We start from the raw sequence: 26,333 nt of genomic DNA on the forward strand, positions 1-26,333 counted from the left end.
CTGTTAGGGATTTGCCCAAGGTCACAAGCAGAAAGAAGCAGAGCAGAGAATCAGCCTGGTGCCTACACCCCCATTCCGTGCCCCCTGCCTTAACCATTAGGTCACACTCTCTCCTAGATCCTAATCTGAATTAATGGAAAGACAGCCACTGATTTGAATGAACTTTGAATTTGGCCCCTATATTGTACAGTTAAGATATGGAGTAATAAACAAATGACTTATGCATAATGGGCTGGGCTTCTAGGGTTCTCTGAGCCCAATTTTCCATTGTTACCCATATGAAGTAATGGTTTACTCTGGGAATAGTTTAATTTATTTCAATACGACTACTCCCAGAGTACATTACTACTCAGTCTGAGTAAACGGGGAAAGAATCTGGCTTTATAGTAACTACTGGAAATTCAGCTCCTTTCTAAAGAATGGCCTAGACCTATTTGGGATGTCTTCATACTCATCTATCCAGGTCAGCCATCTTGACTTTACTGTGATTGGATTATTGTGGTTATACTGAAATGTCACACACACACACCACAAGATTCAGACAATAAGACTCCTCTAAAATGATACTGTGGTGCAAATATACTTGACAGAGAAAAAAAAATACAATAGATCTGATGACTCGGTGTTCTAGTCTGATGTACCAGACAAGTAGATTCCCTGTTGTATTTAACTTGAGTCCCCTGAATTAAACACTTCCATTAAAAGTTTCCCACAGTAGCTTCAATATTTAATTATGTATTCCACCAAAGCAAAGATCAAAATCTCTGCAAAGGGTTTTTTTTGTATTAAATATTTATCAGCATCTCTCCTCAGGGATGAAAAACTAGTCCAAAGAGAGAGCATTCCATATAGAAATCAGTTTCAAAACATTTTATTTTATAGCTTGAGAATTTCTCTACTTCAGCTCCTCTTGCAGTGATTTTGTCATATCACTTGGTAATTAAATCTCTTTTGGCCGAAAAGATTGGAGGGCTCACGCTGCATTGCAAAAACAATTTTTTAAAGTTACAAAAATGTTCCAGGATCTTTCTCTTAATAGAAAATAAAGTGCAAAGTTTGCCATGTTTTGAGTTCAGATTCACAAGAAAATTTATAGAGGATAGTAGGTTCCAGACAGAGTAGACAGACTGCCTATTTGAACAGACATAATTATGTCACTTAGTATCCACATCCCGTATGCAGAATTGCATCCCTTAACAATGGACAGTGGGTAGGTGTACTGTGGCCAGAAACTCCCTTGATCTTAATAACGGCTGTAGCAAATATTGAATAAACCAAACGTTATTACTCACGCACAAAAAACTGCATCATGTGAACATCTGACAAAGAGTTGTCAACTCTGTATTTGCTTAAAATAGGCCATGGAGCTTCTTGTTATTCCTTTTTCCTTCTTTTCTGTTTTTCTCCTTCCTATTAGTAGATTTAAATTGATGGATAAACAGAATGTGTATGGGGTGGAGGTAGATATAGGGTATATAGTTGTGCATATTGAAGTATTTTGGGTGTTACAATTCTAAATAAAAAGTCACAGTAATAAGGAAGAAATATCAGCACATGTCCCAGCTGTGCAGCTCCATGGACATGTGGTAATGCTGGTGCCATCAAGGGTGGAATTTAGCCCAGAGTGTGTAAATTACAGTACTGGCCGCTCTAGAATAAGCTTCTTTTATGATAACAATGCAGTGATAGCAAAGAGAATATTTGATATGAGTTACTCTAAAACCATTCTCTGAAACACCCAAGAACGGATTTAGTTCAGCAGGAAAAGTGGGACATGATGAGATGACTCCAGTTTAGGCCATAACCTTGGGCGGCTGCTTGGTGAGAGCAAAGCCTCCCCCAGTGAAACGAGGAACGTCCATTCTCTGCGTTGGATACTCCTGCTCCATGTTAGCCAACACTCGCTCCTTATCCCTTTAGAGGAAACAGAGGGAAAAGGAAAAAAATGTTTCACTTTAACTATGCAACAGTGTTTTCAAACTAAGCAAGTCTGTGTCCTCCAAAGTGTCTGTGATGCAACCACTGTACCAAGCGATCATTAAAAATATGTTGATTAAAGCCTGTTAGGCTAAACAGCCAAGACTAGGTGTCTGTTTGGATCTAATTAAGCGACTACTGATGCTTTTCAGAATTATTAAAAATTAGAACTAAATGAGTTCTAATGTTAGCCGCCCAAAGTCGGTCAGAGCATCTCATTAGAACTAGAATAAGCGTGAGCTTTGTGACTTTGGGTTTCTAATCATCGCCCTGTTCTACCAACTCCTCATTTGTTTTCAAACAAACAGCTAGATTCATCAAAGGCAGGATGGGGAGATATTTTTCCTTTGTTGAATTTTAATGAACAAATAGTGTTATTTTAAATTAAATTAATGGAGCTATCCCATCTCCTAGAACTGGAAGGGACCTTGCAAGGTCATTGAGTCCAGCCCCCTGCCTTCACTAGCAGGACCAAGTACTGATTTTGCCCCAGATCCCTAAGTGGCCCCCTCAAGGATTGAACTCACAACCCTGGGTTTAGCAGGCCAATGCTCAAACCACTGAGCTATCCCTCCCCCCGCATCTGTCTTCAAATTTTAACAAAGTTCCAGTTATAATTACCCAGCCTGTTGTATTTGCAGAAAACCAAACACTAGATCTGTGGGGCATCTATAGCCTCAGGCACTTGCTCCATCTGAGGATCCAGAGCGTGAATGTGGTGGCCTTAAGAGACCGGAGCAATGTTTAGATGTTCACTCTTCAATAGGTCTCGGGGAGGGAGAGGGGCGCAGGTATCCAGAGTAGAATAAATATAAAGGGGCAGCATTTTCAATTTTCTGAGATACACCTCAAGGATTCAGAGACAGGTGTCATTTGTGTGGAAGCATGTGATTAACCACAGGTTGGGTTAGATGCACAGAAATAACTTGTAAATGTTTTTAACAAAGTCAATGTAGTGCTGAGGGAAAGGTGCCAGGCTGACAGCCCTGGGGCCTGAGGTGCCCCATCGTGACAGGTATTTCCACCCTGGAGTGAGAAGGTTGGCCCAGCTCCATGTCCTTTCAAACTGTGGGCCCTCACTGAGGCTGTCAGCAAGGGTGCCAACTGCAGTGTAGCTGATTCTTGTGCACCAGGTACTGTTTCAATCAGCATCATTGTCCAAGCTGTCAGGTGATAATGACTTTCTGGTTACTGCCTGTAGTCAATGCAGCTATTCACACAGGAAAGGGCTAATGGATCAGGTCTCTGATCTGGATTCAAGCTAGCGACCTAGAGGCAATTAAAGGCTCCATATCCCATACCAATCCTCGGAGATCAAACCAATACCAAGGTGTTTGAGTAACCAGCAGAGGTAATGGAGAAGAAAAGCAACAAATAGTGGTAGGGGAGAACAGGGAGGAAGAAAGAATGTCAGAGGGAGCTGGTGATTCTGTCAGGGAGGGCCAGGGAACAGAAAGAGAGGACTAAAGATTTCCAGCTTGAAGCCAAATCCAAAGCTAAGGTCCTGTGCAAATCCATCAATCATTACAGCCATGGGAAGCTGCATCACTTCAAGAAGCAAGACTTTAAATCACAAAAGAGGGCAGTCTGGTGCAAATCAATAAAGGCCTTTAGATTACCCCTTTATATGGTGCTATCGAGGAGCATTAACTCAGCCGCATACCAGCGTAGTCAGTAATGCTGCCAATGCTGTTGCACCAACGGGATTCTCTTTTTATCAGCAAAGGCAGCCACAAGTAGAGCAGACACGCTGTCGCCGTTTGCCACTGTTACAACAATCTAGTAAAAAAAAGGCTTAATTTTGGGTTGCACTGAATATGAAATGTCAGCAAAATTTAAAGTTGGGTCAAATGAAGGCAGAGGAGCAGTGGTGGCTAGGGCACTCTTCTAGTATGTGGAAGCCCGAAATTCCATTCCTGCCTCTAGCTGATCTGGAGAAGGAATTTGGACTTGGGTTTTGCAGGTCACCCTAACAACTGAGTTATGGGGTCTCAGTCTCTTCTGTTGAAGCTTTCCTACTTTTTATAAATAAGTCATTGGAACAGGGATCAATATCAAATAGTTCCAGTCAACCTGAAACTGCATTTTTTGGGCAAATAAACTATTCACCAAAAGAATTTCACTCAGCTCTAGCGATCTCCCAGAGGAGGCGTGTGAGTCAGGGCTGGGAACCAAAACAATACTGTCCAGCCTCTGAAACAGGGGTGTGGGGGGGGGGGGGAAACACGGGACATAAATCGCTGCTGTCCTGGACAAATCTCAGCATTGGCACTTGGATGAATTCCCAGAACATACATAGGGTGTAGCTAGCAGGGAACAAACAGCCAAAAGGATGGCCATTGTGCCTAGCCCTTGCAGGGGGCTGCCAGGGAGAGATGGCCTGCTGAGTTGAACTACAGGCAGAATTTAATCCTTAACTTTTAAACAGAATGATGGAACTGGCATAAACTGACCAGCAACAGGAACCTCTTTATCACTGTGTGATACTGACAGATTCAAACATAACCGTCCCTTGCAAGGTAAAAAAAAAGTCATGTCCTGAGTAATGTGATTCTCAATATAATTCTAACAGGACATCAATTCTAGCTACAGACATACAGCAAAACAGGAGCGTATTTCTTCTCTAATGCACAAAAGCAAATGTGAAACCAAGGTCCAAACTGTAAACATTAGAAGTGTTTTCAAGAGGACACTTAACTGTTGGAAATGGATTGTTAGACATTATGGGAGCCTCGTGTATTGATCCTGAAACTCCAGGAAGGCCATTAGCGGTGAACAATTGTTGATAATTCCAACATCAAGGCAGCCTTATACAATTTGCAGATGAACAAAGGTCACTTGTTATCACTGACTATTTTGCTAATTCCACCATCAGTACTGCTTGCTCTCTAAAATACAGTTAAGGCAAAGACAAATGCAGGTAGCTTTGAATCACAGTCAATGAAAATGGAAAAATAGAGTTTGGAGTGTCAGAGGGGACAGGCTGGGGGAGAAAATGCATGGAAGGGAAACTGGTTCATGCAAAAAAAAAAAAAAAAAAACACACACACCACACACACCCACACTACTGCAAATCAAACCATCCAGCTGCAAAATGACATCATCCCCTAGAAACCTCTCCTTGGGGAAAATATCTGCATTTCCAAATATGACTAGTGATTTTGGGTTCAACTTGAGGCACCATAATGGAGCCTGATTTTCAGACCGTGCCAAGCACCCAGCCCCTGCAAATTAGGCCCCTTTAAGGCATCCCAAGTGGAACACCCAAAAAACATTAGTCACTTCTGAAAATTGAAAGCAGACTGTTTGAATACACAACTGTGCTCTGTGACTGTAGAGGGGCAGACTGCAGTCTATCGGCCAATCATCACAGGCATCAAGGGGTTTGGACTGGCTGCCTTTACCCACCCTCAGGCTTCCCCTCTGCAACCCCAATACCTATATAGCCTAGGACCAGGCCCTGCAGCCTAGGGAGTTGCTGGCCTAGGGCTTCCCAGCCCCCAAGGCCTTTTCCCAGCCCTGCCTTACCCTAGGTCCCCAGGTGAGCTCCCTGCAGCCAAGCCTCAGCCTCAGCCTCGGCCTCCTCTCAGAGGGAGACTCCTCTGCTCTGATTACCCTGGCCTTCTTATAAGGCTGAGTGGCTCAGTTTGGGGCATGGCCCCAGCTGCAGCCACTTCCCCAGTCAGCCGGGGTTTGCCCCTTTACACAGCCCCAGCCCTCTGCAGGGCTTTTCCAATCCCTTCAGAGCTGGAGCGGGCATTCACCCCGCTACAAGTCTCCTGACCATGGGCCATGGCAGCTGGCTGAAGCTCAACCCAGCTATGACCAAAGTGATGTTAGTAAGTGAGGAGATACACTTAGAAGAAGTGGTACACACCACTACATCACCCTCAACCAAGTATGTCCTCGCACCAATGATAAGGATAGTTTACAGTCTCAAGGCCCTTAGCAGTAATGAATGTTTTTTCTCATCTATAGCAGGCTAGGAGGTCCACCCCATCCTGGTGGATGCAGATCTGGGCACACTGATTCAGACATGCATGGCTCCCAGGATTGCAATGACTAGGGTTACCATATCTCAAAAATAAAAAAAGAGAACCCTCCACGGGCCCTGGCCCCACCCATTTCCCCACCCCTAGCCCCACCCCAACCCCACCCCTTCCCCACCCTAACTCCGCCCCCTCCTCCCTTCCACTCCCAGCCAGGGGGAAAGGGCTGCCCCAGTGCTACCGGCTTCAGGGTTTGCCGGGCAGCCCCCAGACCCTGCGCCCCCAGCCGGCGCTTCCCCAGCGCAGCTGGAGCCCGGGAGGGGAAGTGCCCAGCCGGGGGCGCAGGGTCTGGAGGCTGCCCAGCAAACCGTGAAGCCGGTAGCGCTCGGGCTTTGGGCAGCCCCTATGCCTCCGGACCCTGCGCCCCCAGCCGGGCACTTCCCCTCCCGGGTTCCGGCAGCGCAGGGTCCGGAAGCACGGAGCCGGTAGCGCTCGGGCAGCCCGGCTCTTAAACAGAGCCGAAGAGGAGCAGAGCCTCCCAGCGCGGTGGCTCTGTGTAACTGACACTGTGTCAGTTACACAGAGCCGAAGAGGAGCAGAGCCGCAGCTGGAGGCTCTGCTCCTCTTCGGCTCTGTTTAAGAGCCGGGCTGCCCGAGCGCTACCGTCTTCCGGCAGCCCCCGTGCCTCCGGACCCTGCGCCGCCGGAGCCCGGGCGGAGAAGTGCCCGGCTGGGGGCGTAGGGTCTGGAGGCACGGGGGCTGCCCGAAGCTGGTAGCTCTCGGGCAGCCCGGCTCTTAAACAGAGCCGAAGAGGAGCAGAGCCTCCCGGCGCGGCGGCTCTGCTCCTCCCCGACTCTTTGGCTCTGTTTAAGAGCCAGGCTGCCCGAGCGCTACCGGCTTCGGCCAGCCCCCTTGCCTCCGGACCCCAGCCGCCGGCCGGGCACTTCCCCTCCCGGGCTCCGGCAGTGCAGGGTCTGGAGGCATGGGGCTGCCCGAAGCCGATAGCGCTCGGGCAGCCCGGCTCTTAAACAGAGCCGAAGAGTCGGGGAGGAGCAGAGCTGCCATTTTCCCGGACATGTTCGGCTTTTTGGCAATTCCCCCCGGACGGGGGTTTGAGTGCCGAAAAGCTGGACATGTCCGGGAAAAAGAGGACGTATGGTAACCCTAGCAATGACCCTGCCTAGGTGCAGGCCTGAGACCTGATCAGTCTTTCCCCCCCCCACACACACATACACAGTATATTAAACCAGCCTTGGGTGAAACTCAAGGAGTTCATCACTAAAATTGGAAAAAAAAAATGTTCTGCTGCTGATAAAGCACCCCCACCTCAAGAATGTCCCTAATGAGAATTATAACCACCAAGGTTGTAAGGTAGAGACACCCAGGCACTGGGAAATTAGAGAGGATACAGAAAGAGACTCAATAAATGGTAAAATAAGCTGTGACCAGTGTTTTTATGCTGACCATCTGCATAAACAGAGGAGGTGACAACTAAGTTACAATTTAGGCATGAAAGATACCAATGTAAAAAACTTGGGCAGGAAGGAGGACACACAGGTGCCAGTGTGTAATTGGTTACAATTTTTGTTATCTAGGAGTGTGGGATAATGTGATAGGTTGTAGGGAGTAGCTCATTTTAACTATATAATGAAATTGAAAAACAATGCTCTTTGGGAACCATTTCCGGACCGCAGTTCAACATCAAGCTGCTGGAACTCTGATCCCTCTGCACGACCGTGACATGCAGAGGCACTGCCAGGAACCCCCAGATGAGTGGATCCTGACTGGCCATCGGGAGAAATTTCTCTGTGTATTGGGAGGGGTGAGCACAAGAGATTTGCTCGTTATACATATTCTGTGTGTGTTGCTACTACATAGATGTTTAAAGCACAGCTGTGTAAGGCTCGTTCACTGGGAAAAGGTCACACAGATCCGTAGAACCCGGAGCCCCGTGGGAGAGGGCAGGTTCGTAAATCGACCAAGTTTCTCCTGGAGCCCCGTGGGAAAGAGCAGGTGTCTTACACTCCAAGCCCTCGGTAGGGAGAGGGTGATGGTGCCTAAATTGACCGGGTTACACCTCAAGCCCTCAGTAGGTATAAGTAGGGTGCCCTAGATTGTATGGGTAACATAGGAATTAACATGACCGCCTTAAAAATAGCTCCAGCTGGTGTAACATGCTGCTTTGCATCTGCTGAGAGATTCAGATCAAAGCAAACATATCACCCCAATGCTCCACTCAATACAGTTTGCTCCCTTCCCAATATCAGATCAAATTCACAGGCCTTGCAGTGATCTCCAGATAGCTCTGTAGGATGGCCCTAGGCTCTCTCAGAAGTCACCACAATTATGACAGGTGATCTTTGTGAACCATGGAATTGTTCAGTTGTGTTAGTGGGGGGACAGTGCTTTCTTAGTGCCTGACCCGTGATTACGAATCCCGTCCTAACGTAATAGCATTCACACAGTAACATCCATCCCTGAAGCAGCAAATATACTATAAGTGTTGCCATAAAAAGGAGACTAGAGAATGGAAGAACGGGACAGAGAAAGGAAGAGGAAGTTGGAAGCCAAATGAGGAGATGGGAGAAAAGAAAGGGAGGAAGAGGAACATGAGAAAGAAAAACATTTACAGATTTTTTTTAAAAACTTCTAGACCTGCTCAAGGAGAAGAGGGAAGAATTCAGAGTACCCAAACTTTTCTGCGTTTATATCTTTGTAAGGCACTCAGATGCAACTGAGGTGTGCTGTGCCTAAGGATGAGGGTTAGCTGGAGAGACGGATTTCGAGAATTAACATTATTCCTTACTTGGTCTGCTGTTCCTTGCGTTTCTGGGTTAGGTATTTCTTCTTCACATTCAGGAGTTCATTGCCCAGTCTCTCTATTTCATACTTGTACTCTTGACTCTGTGACTCATACATGTTCAGTTCTGAAGACAAAACCTAACCAACCAAAAGCAAAAAGTGAGCTTCACAGGTTACGTCTGTCACACACTCCCTTTTCCCCTATCAGATAAAATCTCTGCCCACCTGAAGGCAGTTTACAGAGTTAAAGCTACACCGCATACCTCACCAAGCATCTTTTGAGTGACACTAACAACATTTACTGTAGTTCTCTACCTTCCTGGACCCAAATGTGAATCAAAGACCCAAAACAAGGAGCACAGACAAATAATTAAGCAGGGAGTTTTAAAATGGCATAGGATCCACCTCTTTACCAAAAGTTATATTTTCCTAGCATTTCAGTGTCTTGATTATTCATTTCTGATGTAAATAATTTACAGCAGTGAAAGTAAGGCAAAGGCATATTTGTGGGGGTTGGAGAAAACTGTGGCTCTTAAAATGAAAGTTGTCCAGTTTAATGAGGGAGAGCTGAGGGATATAATGTGAGCCGGACATTTCAAAATGCCTTTCAATGCTTGCAGCTAGAGTTGTGCTTTCTATCTTTACTAATCAGGAGAGAGCTGGCCGGGGTCTAGACTTCCAGGGAGTAGAGCAAATGTTACTCTGGAATCTTTCTGCCATCTGCCTATACCATTACGTCATTAATGTTTCTAACTGAAGGACGATTTTAGACAGTTGAAAAGTCATCCTCTTCTACTAGCATTAATGTCCTTCTGTTGTGCACCCTTTCAAGACATTCATAAATACCTGTTTCATGCAGACATTACAAGACCTGCCTCATCACAAGCGAATAGGAACTTTAATATTGCATTTTTGTTCAAGAGGGCCCACTGTATTATAGAATATAATTAACTCCACATAAGCAATATGGCATCATGCAATACAATTATTGGCATGATCCTGATCCCATATAAATCAATTAATTTGGAAATAGGGTCATGCCAAATGCACTTTCCTGCTGCAGGAAGAAGAATATTGAGACTAGTCAAAGTTTGGAGAGAGTCAGGTATTTTCTATGATGCAACTTTGTTTATTTACAAGAAACATATAACTTCCTGCTTCTCCAAATGCAGGAGGAACCAAGAACAATAGGAGCAGTTGTTTAGCTTATAACTAAGGCTACGATTTAGTCATGGAGGTCACAGCAGTCATGGATTCCGTGACTTTACCGGACCTCTGTGACTTCTTCCACGTTTAGCTGTCAGCAGCTAAAGTGGGGGCTGGCGGTTGCCCTTCTGCAACAGCTTACAACTGCAAACTGGAGAGCTGGAATCAGGACCCGCAGCCCCTGCCCTGTGGTTTGCAAGGGGTGGGGGAACTGCAGCCTGGCTGTGTGCCCCAGCCCCACGTTTTCTGCTGGGAGCTGCAGCCGGGGTCACACGCCCCAGCCCCATGGTGGGAGCTGCATCGGGGGCTGTGCGCCCCTGCCCCACAGCATCCCTGGACCATGTGCCCCCTCTTGGCTGCGCCCCCTGCTGCGGCCGCTAGAGCCGGGGGTCTTGGCCTGTCAGTCCCCACCTCACCCATCGGACTCCATTCCTCCCCCTATTTAGCCCTGTCCCGTTATTTTTAGTAAGTCACGGACAGGTCACAGGCTCCATGAATTTTTATTTATTGCCCGTGACCTGTCTGTGACTTTTACTAAAAATAACAGTGACCAAATATTTGCCTTACTTATAACCCCAAGCCTCCTCAGTCGGCAGACCCAAACATTCTCTCTCTCGTTTTTTCCAGGGTCACCCTGTGCTCATTGGCTACTGCTTGGCTTTCTTGTTTTTTGCCTCTGCCTCGCTCACTTTCTGTCCTCAGTCTCTCCCAGTTGTTTGATTGTTCTTCACACACACATACACGGACACACCCCTACCCAAAACAACACTCAGCAAAAGTGTTCACATACTCCTTTTGTCTTAAGTGGGGGCTAATCCTTACAATAATAACAACCACAGTACGCTTCGACAGCAGAGGACCATAGCGCCGAGTGTCCGTGAGCGCTCTGTACAGCTTTATTCCAGGCATCTAAGAGTTCCACAGGGTTATTAATGATCTGGTGCAGCCAGGTTAAACAAAGGCGACCACGGGAACAAGGGAAGAGCCCTACATTACATATAAATAGAATTGCTTCTCATTATCACACCTTCAAAAAGTTTTCCATGAGGCAGCTCTTCAGAATCAGGAAATCCTGATTTCTAGTGACAAGGGTTAAGATAGATTACTCTTGTCAGCCCTGTAATAAGACGTGAGACTAAGGTACACGTAATGCACTTTGACGAGGCTTTCTTCTGGCAACTAGCAGAAGTTGCTAGATCGCAGGCCCTGGTTCTCATGGGAGACTTTAATCACCCTGATATCTGCTGGGAGAGCAATACAGCGGTGCACAGGCAATCCAGGAAATTTTTGGATAGTGTAGGGGACAATTTCCTGGTGCAAGTGCTGGAGGAACCAACTGGGGCAAAGCTTTTCTTGACCTGCTACTCACAAACAGAGAAGAACTAGTAGGGGAAGCAAAAGTGGATGGGAACCTGGGAGGCAGTGACCATGAGATGGTCGAGTTCAGGATCCTGACACAAGGAAGAAAGGAGAGCAGCAGAATACGGACCCTGGACTTCAGAAAAGCAGACTTTGACTCCCTCAGGGAACAGATGGGCAGGATCCCCTGGGAGAATAACATGAAGGGCAAAGGGGTCCAGGAGAGCTGGCTGTATTTTAAAGAATCCTTATTGAGGTTGCAGGAACAAACCATCCTGATGTGTAGAAAGAATAGTAAATATGGCAGGCGACCAGCTTGGCTAAACAGTGAAATCCTTGCTGATCTTAAACGCAAAAAAGAAGCTTACAAGAAGTGGAAGATTGGACAAATGACCAGGGAGGAGTATAAAAATATTGCTCAGGCGTGCAGGAGTGAAATCAGGAAGGCCAAATCACACTTGGAGTTGCAGTTAGTAAGAGATGTTAAGAGTAACAAGAAGGGTTTCTTCAGGTATGTTAGCAACAAGAAGAAAATCAAGGAAAGTGTGGGCCCCTTACTGAATGAGGGAGGCAACCTAGTGACCGAGGATGTGGAAAAAGCTAATGTACTCAATGATTTTTTTGCCTCTGTCTTCACGAACAAGGTCAGCTCCCAGACTGCTGCACTGGGCAGTACAGCATGGGGAGAAGGTGACCAACCCTCTGTGGAGAAAGAAGTGGTTCGGGACTATTTAGAAAAACTGGACGTGCACAAGTCCATGGGGCCGGATGCGCTGCATCCGAGGGTGCTAAAGGAGTTGGCGGGTGAGATTGCAGAGCCATTAGCCATTATTTTCGAAAACTCATGGCTATCGGGGGAGGTCCCAGATGACTGGAAAAAGGCTAATGTAGTGCCCATCTTTAAAAAAGGGAAGAAGGAGGATCCGGGGAACTACAGGCCAGTCAGCCTCACCTCAGTCCCTGGAAAAATCATGGAGCAGGTCCTCAAGGAATCAATTATGAAACATTTAGAGGAGAGGAAAGTGATCAGGAACAGTCAGCATGGATTCATGAAGGGGAAGTCGTGCCTGACTAACCTAATTGCCTTCTATGATGAGATAACTGGCTCTGTGGATGAGGGGAAAGCAGTGGATGTGTTATTCCTTGACTTTAGCAAAGCTTTTGATACGGTCTCCCACAGTATTCTTGCCGCCAAGTTAAAGAAATATGGGCTGGATGAATGGACTGTAAGGTGGATAGAAAGCTGGCTAGATCGTCGGGCTCAACGGGTAGTGATCAATGGCTCCATGTCTAGTTGGCAGCCGGTTTCAAGCAGAGTGCCCCAAGGGTCGGTACTGGGGCCGGTTTTGTTTAATATCTTTATTAATGATCTGGAGGATGGTGTGGACTGCACTCTCAGCAAGTTTGCAGATGACACTAAACTAGGAGGCGTGGTAGATACACTAGAGGGTAGGGATCGGATACAGAGGGACCTAGACAAATTAGAAGATTGGGCCGAAAAAAACCTGATGAGGTTCAACAAGGACAAGTGCAGAGTCCTGCACTTAGGACGGAAGAATCCCATGCACTGCTACAGACTAGGGACCGAATGGCTAGGTAGCAGTTCTGCAGAAAAGGACCTAGGGGTCACAGTGGACGAGAAGCTGGATATGAGTCAACAGTGTGCTCTTGTTGCCAAGAAGGCTAACAGCATTTTGGGCTGTATAAGTAGGGGCATTGCCAGCAGATCGAGGGACGTGATCGTTCCCCTTTATTCGACATTGGTGAGGCCTCATCTGGAATACTGTGTCCAGTTTTGGGCCCCACACTACAAGAAGGATGTGGAAAAATTGGAAAGAGTCCAGCGGAGGGCAACAAAAATGATTAGGGGTCTGGAGCACATGACTTATGAGGAGAGGCTGAGGGAACTGGGATTGTTTAGTCTCCAGAAGAGAAGAATGAGGGGGGATTTGATAGCAGCCTTCAACTACCTGAAGGGGTGTTCCAAAGAGGATGGAGCTCGGCTGTTCTCAGTGGTGGCAGACGACAGAACAAGGAGCAATGGTCTCAAGTTGCAGTGGGGGAGGTCCAGGTTGGATATCAGGAAAAACTATTTCACTAGGAGGGTGGTGAAACACTGGAATGCGTTACCTAGGGAGGTGGTGGAGTCTCCTTCCTTGGAGGTTTTTAAGGCCCGGCTTGACAAAGCCCTGGCTGGGATGATTTAGCTGGGAATTGGTCCTGCTTTGAGCAGGGGGTTGGACTAGATGACCTCTTGAGGTCCCTTCCAACTCTGATATTCTATGATTCTATGATTCTATGATTCTATGAACAAGGATTTAGGAACAGTTTCCACTAGCATGTTAAAAGGAGTGTGAAAATGGTTTTGACTCACTTATTAGACGATCTCACTCATTTAAGAAAAAATGAAATTAAGCCTCATGTATCTATAGTATCTAAAAATGTCCATGTGGATGAGCGTTTACATGTAATATGCTGTACATTAATATTCTAATTCCACTTTCATTTCTTCTTCGTTTAATGAAACAAATAAACATAATATTACTAAATTCTATTCTCAGAATGCTTAGGAAGCTTACACATTAGTAAAACCACCTCCATTTGTTTTCCCCAGGAGGGAGGCTATGAATATTATTATGGACTTTCACACAGAAAGCACAGTTAACAGGTAGCACTGGCATTACACAACACTGTATTGTAGATTGGAGAAATGTCATGTAAGTGCTCGTCAATGTACCTACAATAACATGTACAGTTCTGTCCACCTCAGAACCAAAACACCATTGGAACAAAACCAAGGGAAGTGGTGGATTCTGCATCTGTTCAAGTCTTCAAATCAAGACAGGATCCCTTTCTGGAAGATAAGCTTTAGTGAGACATAGGTTACTGAGCTCAATACAGGGATAACTGGATGAAATTCTCTGCCCTGTGCTAGACAGGAAGTCAGACTAGATGATCCAATGGTCTCTTCTGGCCTTAAAAATCTATGAAATCTATGAAAAAAGTCAATTTGAGAAATTGAAACTGTTTCCATTAGCCTCTGAGGGCAGACCAATAAACAGGCCCTATAGCTTGTCCAAGTAAACCTGTTGAGTTAGTAATATTTACACAGCAAGTTATTCCTGGACTGAAATACAAGGTGTTCTTTCACAGATTTATTTGGATGAAATGGAGGATCTACTTATTGATCTGCCCTCAACGGCTAATGGAAATGGTTAGGTTTCAGACGATTCTTAGAAAGGATGCTTCTCAACTGATGGGCCAGTCTTTGCTTGTAGAGACATTTTATAGCAATTCTTCATCTTTGACTCTCGATATAGTGGGTCCTACTTATTCTCTTAGACTTGTATCTATTGACTAATCAAGCTGAGTATACCCAGTTATTTTAATCTTTCCTAGTAAATCAAAATTTTCAGCCTTTTTCCATTATTGCTATTCCCCTCTGAACTCCTTTCTTCATCCTGATGTCTTTTTGGCACTGAGGTGGGCAGATCTGTGACTATTAGGCCAGTGTTTCACAGAGAATATAGGGAAATGTTGAATTATCCTTTTATGACAAACATCAGAAATATTTGTTTAGGACAAGACAAGACTCGCAAATGAAGAAAACTATGCCCATTCCTCACAGTTAAAAGGTCTTTGGCATCACAGCTTAGTGTGGAATATGGATGCATAAAAAGCTGAGAGGAAACGGCTGAACTGCTAAATAACTGTATAGCCAAGTAACTATACTGGCTATCACAGGAAAACGAGGTGTCTTTTGATACACAGCTATAGTTTAGGAAGTGTCCTATTTTAAAGAGTTTGTTCCATTTTCCCTGACATTCTTTCTTATCTTTTCTCACTTGCTATCCACCTTACTGCACTCCAGTATTATTGTCCAGGCTGCACAAAAGCCGTGAAAGCACTGTGAAGAATTACAGTATTCTGAAAACCCCCTGACAGTGAAACATTTTTAACTTCTTGCCCCCCCTACCCAGAGATTGAGGCTCAGTTTCTCGGCACCAAAAGACTCCTTGGGAAGACAGACTTCCCTGTGCAAAGCACTGATATAGTCCTACAAGCATAGCAGCCCTTCAGATGGACTTCCTTTCTGATTAATCCCATGAAGGGCATCTCTTACTTTCAGTTGCTTGGTCTTCTCTCGGAGTGTGTGTCGGTAGAGCTGCAACTGTTCTGCTGCTTCGGGCCCAGGCTGCCGGGCCAAGATGTGCTTCAGCTCTACATACAGCTTTTCCTTTTCCTAAGAGACAAGATAAGCAGAACAACAACAGTTCATAAGTGCTCTTCTTTGCCACCACAGTAGCAACAGGACAACCTGTATTTATATCAACGCAGCTGAAAGATGCAAGTAAATCTAGCAGCTATTTGCAGAAACAAATCTGCCTGTGTGTCAGTCTCTGCCTTGCTAGCCATAAGGTATTTAAAGTTGTTGTGATAGCAGTGGGATAGCTCATTAAGAGAAACACCCAGCTAGTTCATACCAAGAATTAAATATTCTTAAACACTGTCATCAGCAAACCTGCTTTGGCACAGAGAGTATAAAACAGAGTCACCAGAAATGTAGTCAAGGAGAAAATTACTTACCAATAATTGTGTTTATTGTGGTCCCCTTCTCCCACCCCCATCACATTACATTAAGGGATATAGCTCCACCCACCTGGAAGTAAGGAGTCAACAAAACTGTCAATCACGGCCTATATAAAAGAACCAGCCCACCCACTTTCTTCTCCAAATAGAATCCCGCAGAGCAAATAAATATGGAAGAAAGCCAAACAAAACACACCACTAACTGAGAGAGCCCCCAAGGGGATGTGGGAGGAAAGGAAAATTAGGGATGACTATGACAAACACAATTACCAGTGAACAATTTTTCCTTGTCATATGTCTCCTCTTCCCACACATTACAACAGAACCTATGCAGTACATGGATGTAACAAGCCATAAGTTCCCAGAGGAACTCCATGGCCACTTGTGGCTTTCAATGGTGAAACGCTGCTTCCAAATATGGTTTAAGGTCTAATTTATTTTACCTGAGTTAATACATGTATTAGGTGAAGTCCATATCATGGTTTTGCACATTTCAATGTGGCTAATGCTTCACCACGCTCAGTGATGGGACCACCGGTCTAGGTTTTCCCAAGATCATCCCTTTTTTGAAGAGGCTGTCCTGGGACATTTGTAAGTGTGCTCAGTACACGCTACCAGCTGTTCAGTTTTACGGACATGGGATCATCCTGGATGTCCTGTTTTTTTGTACCTCAGAGATGGCAACCCAACCACTCAGACTGAGATAATTATTATTATTTAATATAATCCTCCTCCTAGAAAAAAGACAAAGCAGGCATCTGAGTTTGTTAGATAATGAGAAAGAATGATCCCCCTTCTGTATGCTGTGAGTGTAGAAATGTTCTTTTACCAGTGTTGCCACTTCTCTCAATACTTGGTGTTTTCCTGGGTGCCCTGCTCCTGCAGTAAGGTGATTCTGAGAATTTCAGCGATTATTTAAAAAACAAGTTTCTAGCCCTTGTGGTTGAAGAGAAAAGATGGAAAATGTGTACATCTAAAAGACTCAAAAACAAAACGCAAATAAAAAAACTTTTTTTAAAAAATATCATTTTTAAGCCAATCTCGTGATGATTTTGGGGGGCCTGACTCACAATTTTAACACTTGAGGTTGGCAATACTGCTTATCAAATGAAGGCTGGGAATTGGGGCTATCAATTAATTGCAATTAACTCACGCCATTAAATAAAAAAAATAATCGCGATTAATCGTAGTTTTAATCGCACTGTTAGACAATAGACTCCCAATTGAAATTTATTAAATATTTTTGGATGTTTTTCTACATTTTCAAATATATTAACTTAAATTACAATATAGAATACAAAGTGTACAGTGCTCACTTTATATTATTATTTTTTATTACAAATATTTGCACTGTAAAATGATAAAAGAAATAGTATTTTCCAATTCACCTCATAAAAGTATTGTAGTGCAATCTCTTTATTGTGAAAGTGCAATTTACAAATGTAGATATTTTTTTTTGGTTACATAACTGCACTTAAAACTAAAACCATGTAAAACTTCAGAGCCTACAAGTCCACTCAGTCCCACTTCTTATTCAGCCAACCGCTAAGACAAACAAGTTTGTTTACATTTGCAGAAGATAATGCTGCCCTCTTCTTATTTACAGTGTCACCAGAAAGTGAGAACAGGCATTCGCATGGGACTTTTGTAACTGGCATTGCCAGGTATTTACGTGCCAGATATGCTAAATATTCATATGCCCCTTCATGCTTTGGCCACCATTCCAGAGGACATACTTCCATGCTGATGACACCCATTAAAAATATAATGCATTAATTAATTTTGTGACTGAACTCCTTGGGGGAGAATTGTATGTCTCCTGCTCTGTTTCACCCACATTCTGCCATATATTTCATGTTATAGCAGTCTCAGATAATGACCCACCACATATTCATTTTAAGAACACTTTCACTGCAGATTTGACAAAACACAAAGAAGGTACCAATGTGAGATTTCTAGGGATAGATCCAGCACTCTACCCAAGGTTTAAGAATCTGAAGTGCCTTCCAAAATCTGAGACGGATGAGGTGTGGAGCATGCTTTCAAATGTCTTAAAAGAGCAACACTCCGATGCGGAAACTACAGAACCCTAATCACCCAAAAAAGAAAATCTGTCTTCTGCTGGTGGCATCTGACTCGGATGATGAAAATGAACATGTATTGGTGAGCACTGTTTTGAATTGCTATAGAGCAGAACCCATCATCAGCATGGACGCATGTCCTGTGGAATGGTGGTTGAAGCATAAAGGGACATATGAATCTTTAGCTCATCTGGCACATTTCAATCTTGCGACGCCGGCTATGACAGTGTCATGCGAATGCCTGTTCTCACTTTCAACTGACATTGTAAACAAGAAGTGGGCAGCATTATCTCCTGCAAATGTAAACAAACTTGTTTGTCTGAGCGATTGGCTGAACAAGAAGAAGGACTGAGTGGCCTTGTAGGCTCTAAAGTTTTACATTGCATTCAAAAATAAGACAGGGGGTTTTGCACATAATTCTACATTTGTAAGTTCAACTTTCATGATAAAGCGACTGCACTACAGTACTTGTAATGGGGGAATTGAAAAATACTATTTCTTTTGTTTTTTTACAGTGCAAATATTTGTAATAAAAAATAAATACAAAGTGAGCACTGTACATTTTGTATTCTGTGTTGTAATTGAAATCAATATATTTGAAAATGTAGAAAACATCACAAAACATTTAAATAAATGGTATTCTATTATTGTTTAACAGCGCAATTAATCGCACGATTAATTTTTTTAATTGTGTGATTAATCACGATTAATTTTTTTTAATCACTTGACAACCCTACTTGGAACCCTTGAAGTGCCTTTGGAAGGAAATGAAGGACAGAGGAAAGACAAGCAGTGACAAAATGCCATATTGATTGGCCCATCGGTAATGTCAGAGGCAGTTAAGGTGTCATGTAGGGAAGGTGATCCAGGAAGTGAATGTCAGGACCAAGACATTCATCTTGGACATAGCTAAGATCCTGTTAGACACAGGACAAGAAAGAGTGTCAGTGTCTTCATAATGCTTCTCCCACATGACCACGTTCCCCCAAAAAGCAGAAATGCACAAAGGAGCAGGAATTCTCCCAAGCAGGTCCATCAAAGCCAACCATCTTGTTTTACTTCAGACTGGTTGTGACAGGTTAGGTCACAGAAACCCCCTTAGGACTGCCACCTGATGTGCCTAGACTACCTATGAGCCTGTTTTCCCTGCCAGCTTGGGACTTCAGTGCCTTGCCTTGTTTGAGCCACACTTGCCTGCTGCTAACACAGATCCAAGTCTGAACCATGTCCCCCACAAGCTGCAGGCTTAACTGAAAACAGCTTAAGAAGTGCTCCTGTCTCCAGCACTCAGATACTCAACTCCCAATGGGGTCCAAATCCCAAGTAAATCCGTTTTACCCTACATAAAGCTTATACAGGGTAAACTCATAAATTGTTCACCCTCTATAACACTGATAGAGAGATATGCACAGCTGTTTGCCCCCCTCCCCCCATATTAATACATACTCTGGGCTAATTAATAAGTAAGAAGTGATTTTATTGAATACAAAAAGTAGGATTTAAGTGGTTCCAAGTAATAACAGACGGAACAAAGTGAATTACCAAGCAAAATAAAATAAAATACGCAAGTCTCAGCCTAATCCAGTAAGAAAACTGAATACACGTAAATCTCACCCTCAGAGATGTTTCAATAAGCTTTTTTCACAGACTGGATGCCTTCCTAGTCTGGGCCCAATCCTTTCCCCTGGTACAGTCCTTGTTCCAGCTCAAGTGGTAGCTAGGGGATTTCTCATGACTGCAGCCCCCTTTGTTCTAGTCCACCTCCTTATATATCTTTTGCACAAGGCAGGAATCCTTTGTCCCTCTCTGGGTTCCCACACCTCCTTCTAAATGGAAAAGCACCAGGTTAAAGATGGATTCCAGTTCAGGTGACATGATCACATGTCACTGTAAGACTTCATTACCCATTTGCCAGCACACACGTATACAGGAACACTTTCAAGTAAACAGAGCCATCTACAGTCAATTGTGCTAGTTGATGGGAGCCATCAAGATTCCAAACCCACCATTAATGGCCCAGACTTTCCATAATTACAATAGGACATCAGAATTATATTTCATATTTCTAGTTTCAGATACAAGAGCGGTACATTCATACAAATAGAATGACCACGCTTAGTAGATTATAAGCTTTGTAATGATACCTTACAAGAGACCTTTTGCATGAAACATATTACAGTTACCTTATATTCACACTCATTAGCATATTTTCATAAAATCATATAGAGTGCAACATCATACTGGTATCTTCTACACCCAGTGACATAGTTATGAGGGATTTCCATTCCTGTGGTAAAGGAGGGACCTCTGTCTGGCTCATAATCTGTGTGTGCGTGTGTCCAGATCTACCCCTTCCTCCAAGGTTTCCTGTTCTTCCTCAACTCTAAAGTGCTTAGGGAAGAACTCAGTAGGAGTATGGATTTTTCTGGTTAGAAGGTCAATTGTACTGGAGAAAGTTGGCAGAAGGAAGTAGGGATCTTCTTTAGCAGTTGTTGAGGAAGACAAGGGCCAATGAAAGTTAGGGTAGGGCCAATGAATGATGCAATCCTGACACAAAGAGCAAAGGAAAAGAGAGCATGGACAGAACATTCCCAGTTGCTTATCTGATCTGGAGAGGGAGCACTAGCGTGCTGATAGGGTCCAGAAAGGAGAAGAATTCAGGAGATACTGAACTCAGCTAATCCTCAGAACACCTGAAAGGCTAAAAAACATGGATGGAAAGTAAATAGGAAGAGTAGAAAGAGGGTTGGTCTGGTAAAAAAAAAACAGGGCCCTGGATATCATGACATCACACGGTGAGTCTGGAGCCTGACAGATAGAAGAAGCTGTAGTGTTATGTTGGGACTCCATGAGGCAGATTAGGAGACTGTGGGGCCAGTGAACTTCTGGACATTTTTTGTAGAAGATGCTGAGCCTGGTCAAGTCTAGAGTCCAAGCACAAGGGAGCAAGCATTTGGAAGGCTGCCTGCAGTAGGCCTGGTGCCCTCATTTACCAACAAGTCGCTTCATATTTGGAGCTCATTTACTGTATCTCTCTCTGTGTTTTTTATCCTTTTTACTCATTTTTTAATTTAAAAAACCCATCTTCTATCTTATCCTTCTCTGCTCCCAGGAGAGCTGGAAGGGGAAAAGAAGCATGTTTGAACAGAAACAGAATGAGAAGACAAAGAATGAGTAAAGGGACCTAGACTTCCAGGCTGAAGAAGACAAAAAGATTGAGTAGGAAGTAGGCAGGCTTGGTCATTTAGATTGGCTTTGATGAACATCCTTTTCACCTACTTGCTTCATGGAAGATGGAGCTGTCCTTAGTCAGGATTCTTTTGAGGGTGTGAAAAAAGGAGACCCACTACAGTGTGTAATTGCTGGGCATGACATATATTCATCATTCAACTTTGTATGGTACCTGGGCCAAGATTTTCAAAAGTGACTTGTGATTTGGGGTCCCTCAACTTTTGGATGCCCAACCTGAACATCTTCATGGGGCCTGGTTTTCAGCACTTTCGGAAAATCAGGACCTTTTAAAGCGTCTCTAGTTAAGCATCCAAAATCACAAGTTGCTTTTGAAAATCCTGGTCTTAAATTATGATAATTTATTCAGAGGCACCCCTTATAAGTTTTTATCAAAGCCTGGCAGAAAATACAAAATCATCACTGATAAAGTTTGCAGATGACATAAAGTTTGGGGGAATGGTAAATAATGAAGAGGACAGGTCACTGATACAGAGTGATCTGGTTTGCTTGGTAAGATGGGCACAAGCAAACAATATGCATTGTAATATGGCCAAATGTAAAATTATACATCTAGGAACACAAAATGTAGGCCGCACTTACAGGATGGCGGAATCTATCCTGGGAAGCAGTGACTCTGAAAGAGATTTAGGGGGCATGGTAGATAATCAGCTGAACATGAACTTCCAGTGGGATGCTGTGGCCAAAAGAGGTAACACAGTCCTTGGTTGTATAAAAAGGGAAATATCAAATAGAAGTAAGGAGGTTATATTACTTCTGTATTTGGCACTGGTGCAAATGCTACTCGAATACTGTGTCTAGTTCTGGTGCCCACAGTTCAAGAAATATGATGATAAATTGTAGAGGGTTAAGAGAAACAAAGAAGAATGATTCAAGGATTGGAAAACATTCCTGATAGTGATAAATTCAAGGAGCTCAATCAATTTATTTTAACAGAGAAAAGATTAAGGGATGACTCGATTACAATCTGTAAGTACATACATGGGGAACAAATAGTTGATAGTGGTCTCTTCAGTCTAACAGACAAAGATCTAACAAGATCCAATCGCTGAAAGCTGAAACTAGAGAAATTCAGACTGAAAATAAGGCATACATTTTTAACAGGGAACATAAGTAACTACTGGAACAACTTACCAAGGGCTGTGGTGGACTCTCCACTGATGGCAATTTTTTAATCAAGATTGGAAGTTTTTCTAAAAGATATGCTGTAGTTCAGAGAGGAATTTGATTTAGGGAAGTCCTCTGGCCTGTGCTAAACAGGAAGGCAGACTAGACGATCACAGTGGGCCCTTCTGGTCTTAGAATCTATGCAGTACTGTGATTTTTTCACAGAACAACTCCTCTGTAATCAGGCAGCTCACTGTAACATGAACTACAATTTGCACATGCAAAGCATTACATGGAACTTTCATTCTGCTGCACAGAGTTTCACTATGTCTCTAAGGTGGCTTCTACCGTTTTTTGTTACTTTGGGTTCAAGCTTTTTGTACATTTACAAAGCAACAGCAAATGAAAAAATGATCTTGTGAAAACCATGCTGCTCTGTATTAACATTCCATCCCTGCATGTATCACAGATTTGTATTTTGGGAGAGTGTACTGGTAATCTGGATAAATATGGAGCAGTTGACGGATTGAAGGTCTTATGTGCAATTGTTTTCCAATTTATTTCTCTCCTAACCCACTACAAGGGCCAACCAAGCTCTTCAAACATTGTGCAATGGGGTGTATAATAACCCCATTTAGAGACAAAGCGTGCAATTCTATTATAAAGAGAATCTATCTTATGCAACAGAGACTCATTAGCTGTCCAATGTGTATTGTCTCCATAATCCAGCAGTGGCAGAACCAGCTGTCTTGTAATGCATATCCTGTCCTTCCTCGCTAAGCGCTGTCCATCTCTTTTATATCTAGTCAATTAATTTGTCACTGGGTTAGAAGCACCATATGTCAGGGAAACCTCAAAAGAAAATCCTGTATACTTAATTCTTTCCTTATCAGCAAAAGTTTGTATTCACAGGTTGACGCTTCTAAATATTCTAACATTTTAGCCAAGGAGGCAACAAAATGTGACTTGTGTATCGCATGTTATGGTGTTTACCTTTCAAATTACTTTAAAAATACATACAGCTGGAATAAATTTAAGTCAGTATACGAAGTATATCTGATACTATCAGCAAAAGTGGTGCAGTTATCCCCACGCGTACATATTTGGGAATGCCTGGAAAAACAAAGCAGCATAAAATAACCGAGAAAGAACCTTGCATTTCACAATGCCCAGTCGGGGCGGGGGGATGGATGAGCTGAGGAATATGCAATGTAAACTACACATGGGTATCACCTAGGGCCAGTGCAGTCTGACACATCAGTAAGTGGTATTCAAAGGAAGGCTGCTTTCAGTTGTGAGATTTCCTGTACTGCAACCACTGAAGATGGCTCCCTGCTGCTGTTTGGACAGTGGCTGAAATTTACCCCCTCCTTAGTCTTCAGGGGTGAACCAAGTGGAGATGGGGCAGACAGAAATCAACCCTCCACCTAGAGGAAGGCCACAGGGCTGCACGCAGATGGTATTCCAACCGAACACCTGGAGTAGAAGTTAAGACCCCTCACACCCATTATGCATGGGTAAGGCTACAATTTAGTCACGGGTATTTTTAGTAAAAGTCATGGACAGGTCATGAGCAATAAACAAAAATTCACAGCCGATGACCCGTCCATGACTTTATAAGCATCCCTAGCTAAATCTTGGGGGGGAGAGAGGGAAGAGGGCTGTTGGTTGCGGGGTGCCCTGGAGGAACACCTCTGCTGGGCGGATGCCCAGGGGGCTGCTGCTGAGGGGGGACGGGGCCAGCATCTCCTGCTGCCAGGGGCTGCTTATCAGCGGCTGCTCCGGCCACCCTGGGACAGCTGGCAGGGGCCACCGACAGCAGCTGCTCCTGGGGACTACTGCTGGGAGCCTCTGGCAGCCCCATGTAGCCTATAGCAGGAGGTCTCAACCTTTTTCTTGCTGAGACCCCCCCTCAACAAGCTATAAAAATGCCAAGGCCTGGGCGGGGGGCAGGAACTTGGGGCTCCGGGCCGGGGCATAGGCATAGTTTTACTTCTATTTGGGGGGGCAAAAGCTGGCAGGGCTCGATCCAACTCTGCACAATGGGGTCCAGGGAGGGAGCACCACCTCCACCCCCTGACTCACTCAGGAGGCCAACCAGCCTGTCTGGGCTGTGGGAGGATGCAACCAAAAAAATATAACTCAATGGGGGTCTCGGTTCAAAAAGTTTGAATACCGCTCAGGGTGGAGGCAGGGAGTAGCTAGGGGCTGTGTGCAGGCAGGGGAGTAGCTCAGGGTGCAGGGAGGGGGGTAGCTCAGGGTGCAGGGAGGGGGTCACTAGGGGCTGTGTGCAGGCAGTGGGTAGCTCAGGGTGGAGGCAGGGGGTAACTAGGGGCTGTGTGCAGGCAGGGGAGTAGCTCAGGGAGGTAGCTAGGGGCTAAGTGCAGGCAGTAGGTAGCTCAGGGTGCAGGGAGGGGGTAGCTAGGGGCTGTGTGCAGACAGGGAGTGGCTAGGGGCTGTGTACGGGTGGCAGGGTGCTCCCAGTGCAGTTCCCAGCTTCAGCGGGGAGGGGAACAGGGCTCCCAGCTTCAGCCCTGCACCACTCCCGGCTTCCGGGCGGGTGGATGGGATACGCCGACTTCAGCCCCGCGCCGCTCCCAGCTTCAGCGCTGGAGCTCAGGACACCGGGTTTCAGCTGTGGGACTCCGCAGCCGCCCTGAATGGGCTTGCAGACCCACAGGGGTCTGCAGACCCTCAGTTGAGAACTGCTGGCCTATAGGGCTAGCCTGCTTGCTTGCCTATGTATATCTTTTCTTATGGACATTTTATTTTCTGATGGGTTTGATTATTTGTTTTATTATCATAGATTTATAGATTTATATTAAAGCATTTTGGCTGTAACGCAAGGGACCTACAGGCCACATCCTGTATGCTGAGCTAGGGCAAAGTTAGCAGACATATGTCTGGGACCTTTCACCCAGGATGCAAAGTTAGCAGGCACATGTTCGGGACTTTTCACCTAGATAGGTGGTGATGAGCTAAAGCGAAAGGTCCATATATGGCTGCGATCTTTAACATAGATAGATAAAGGATGCTTGAAGCAGGGTGGCATAGGGGGATTCCTAAGTTCATAGCCTCTTTAAATTTAACAGGTAAACCACAAAGAAAGAACCAAAATAACTAGGTAGGACGGAAATAACAAATGTGAGAATGAGCTCATGTCATTAATATGTATGTATATGTCATCGGTACATACAAACAGTCCAGCCTATGGAGTAAGTGTCCCCTGACATTTTGTGGGTGAGGAAACTAAGTTTGAATATAGAAGGAGGGCTCAAGCATTCAACCTCTATAAGAGAGGTGACCCACCATGCCAAGAACGTTATTTTCTAAGGTTCCTAATTTCTAAGCTTATGGGTTCCCAAGTTTCGAGCTTCAAGGCTTCTTTGTTTATTAGGGCTGGTCTACACTGGGGGGGATCGATCTAAGATAGGCAACTTCAGCTACGAGAATAGCGTAGCTGAAGTCGACGTATCTTAAATCGATTTACCTCGCGTCCTCACGGCGCGGGATCGACGGCCGTGGCTCTCCCGTCGACTCTGCTTCCGCCTCTTGCTCTGGTGGAGTTCCGGAGTCAATGGGGAGCGCGTTCGGGGATCGATTTATCGCGTCTAAAGGAGACGCGATAAATCGATCCCTGATAGATCGATTACTACCCGCCGATCCGACGGGTAGTGAAGACATACCCCTAGTCTATTAGTCTGTTAGTTCTTAATTGTAAGTTTAAGTCAGTTAGTTAATAAAACTCTAAGTTAGCTTCAAAAGCTCTTAGCTCTGTAGCTTCTCCTAAGCTTTGCACCTCCCACTCAAGAATTGAGGAACTTGGACCTGAACTCTCTTGGCATGCCAGAGGCGAGGCTGGTCCTTTGTCTCTCACCACCAGGTTATCCAGGAAGGGTGTAAGTATATTAATCAAAAGCTTTATTGTATATTATATCACATGTATCTCTAAAACAACATTACTGCATTTGTA

General features: G+C 44.6%; 1 protein-coding gene across 5 annotated transcripts in view; it reads right to left on the bottom strand.

Moving 5' to 3' along the window:
* Positions 1-855: 855 nt before the first annotated feature.
* Positions 856-26,333, bottom strand: part of CFAP58 (cilia and flagella associated protein 58) — a 142,562-nt gene continuing 117,084 nt past the window's right edge. For 4 of the 5 annotated variants that reach the window (XM_005303510.5, XM_042855210.2, XM_065552533.1 and 1 more), the window contains 3 exons: positions 15,457-15,576; positions 8,773-8,906; positions 856-1,914 (listed from right to left, as the gene is read on the bottom strand). In XM_005303510.5, coding sequence (XP_005303567.2) covers positions 1,794-1,914; positions 8,773-8,906; positions 15,457-15,576 — 375 coding nt within the window. In that variant the 3' untranslated portion in view covers positions 856-1,793. Of the gene's footprint in view, positions 1,915-8,772; positions 8,907-15,456; positions 15,577-15,920; positions 15,994-26,333 lie in introns of those variants that run through there. The other variant, XM_065552535.1, reaches the window with a different exon arrangement.

This window comes from Chrysemys picta, chromosome 7 (assembly GCF_011386835.1).
Source record: "Chrysemys picta bellii isolate R12L10 chromosome 7, ASM1138683v2, whole genome shotgun sequence".
Lineage (NCBI taxonomy): Eukaryota > Metazoa > Chordata > Testudines > Emydidae > Chrysemys > Chrysemys picta.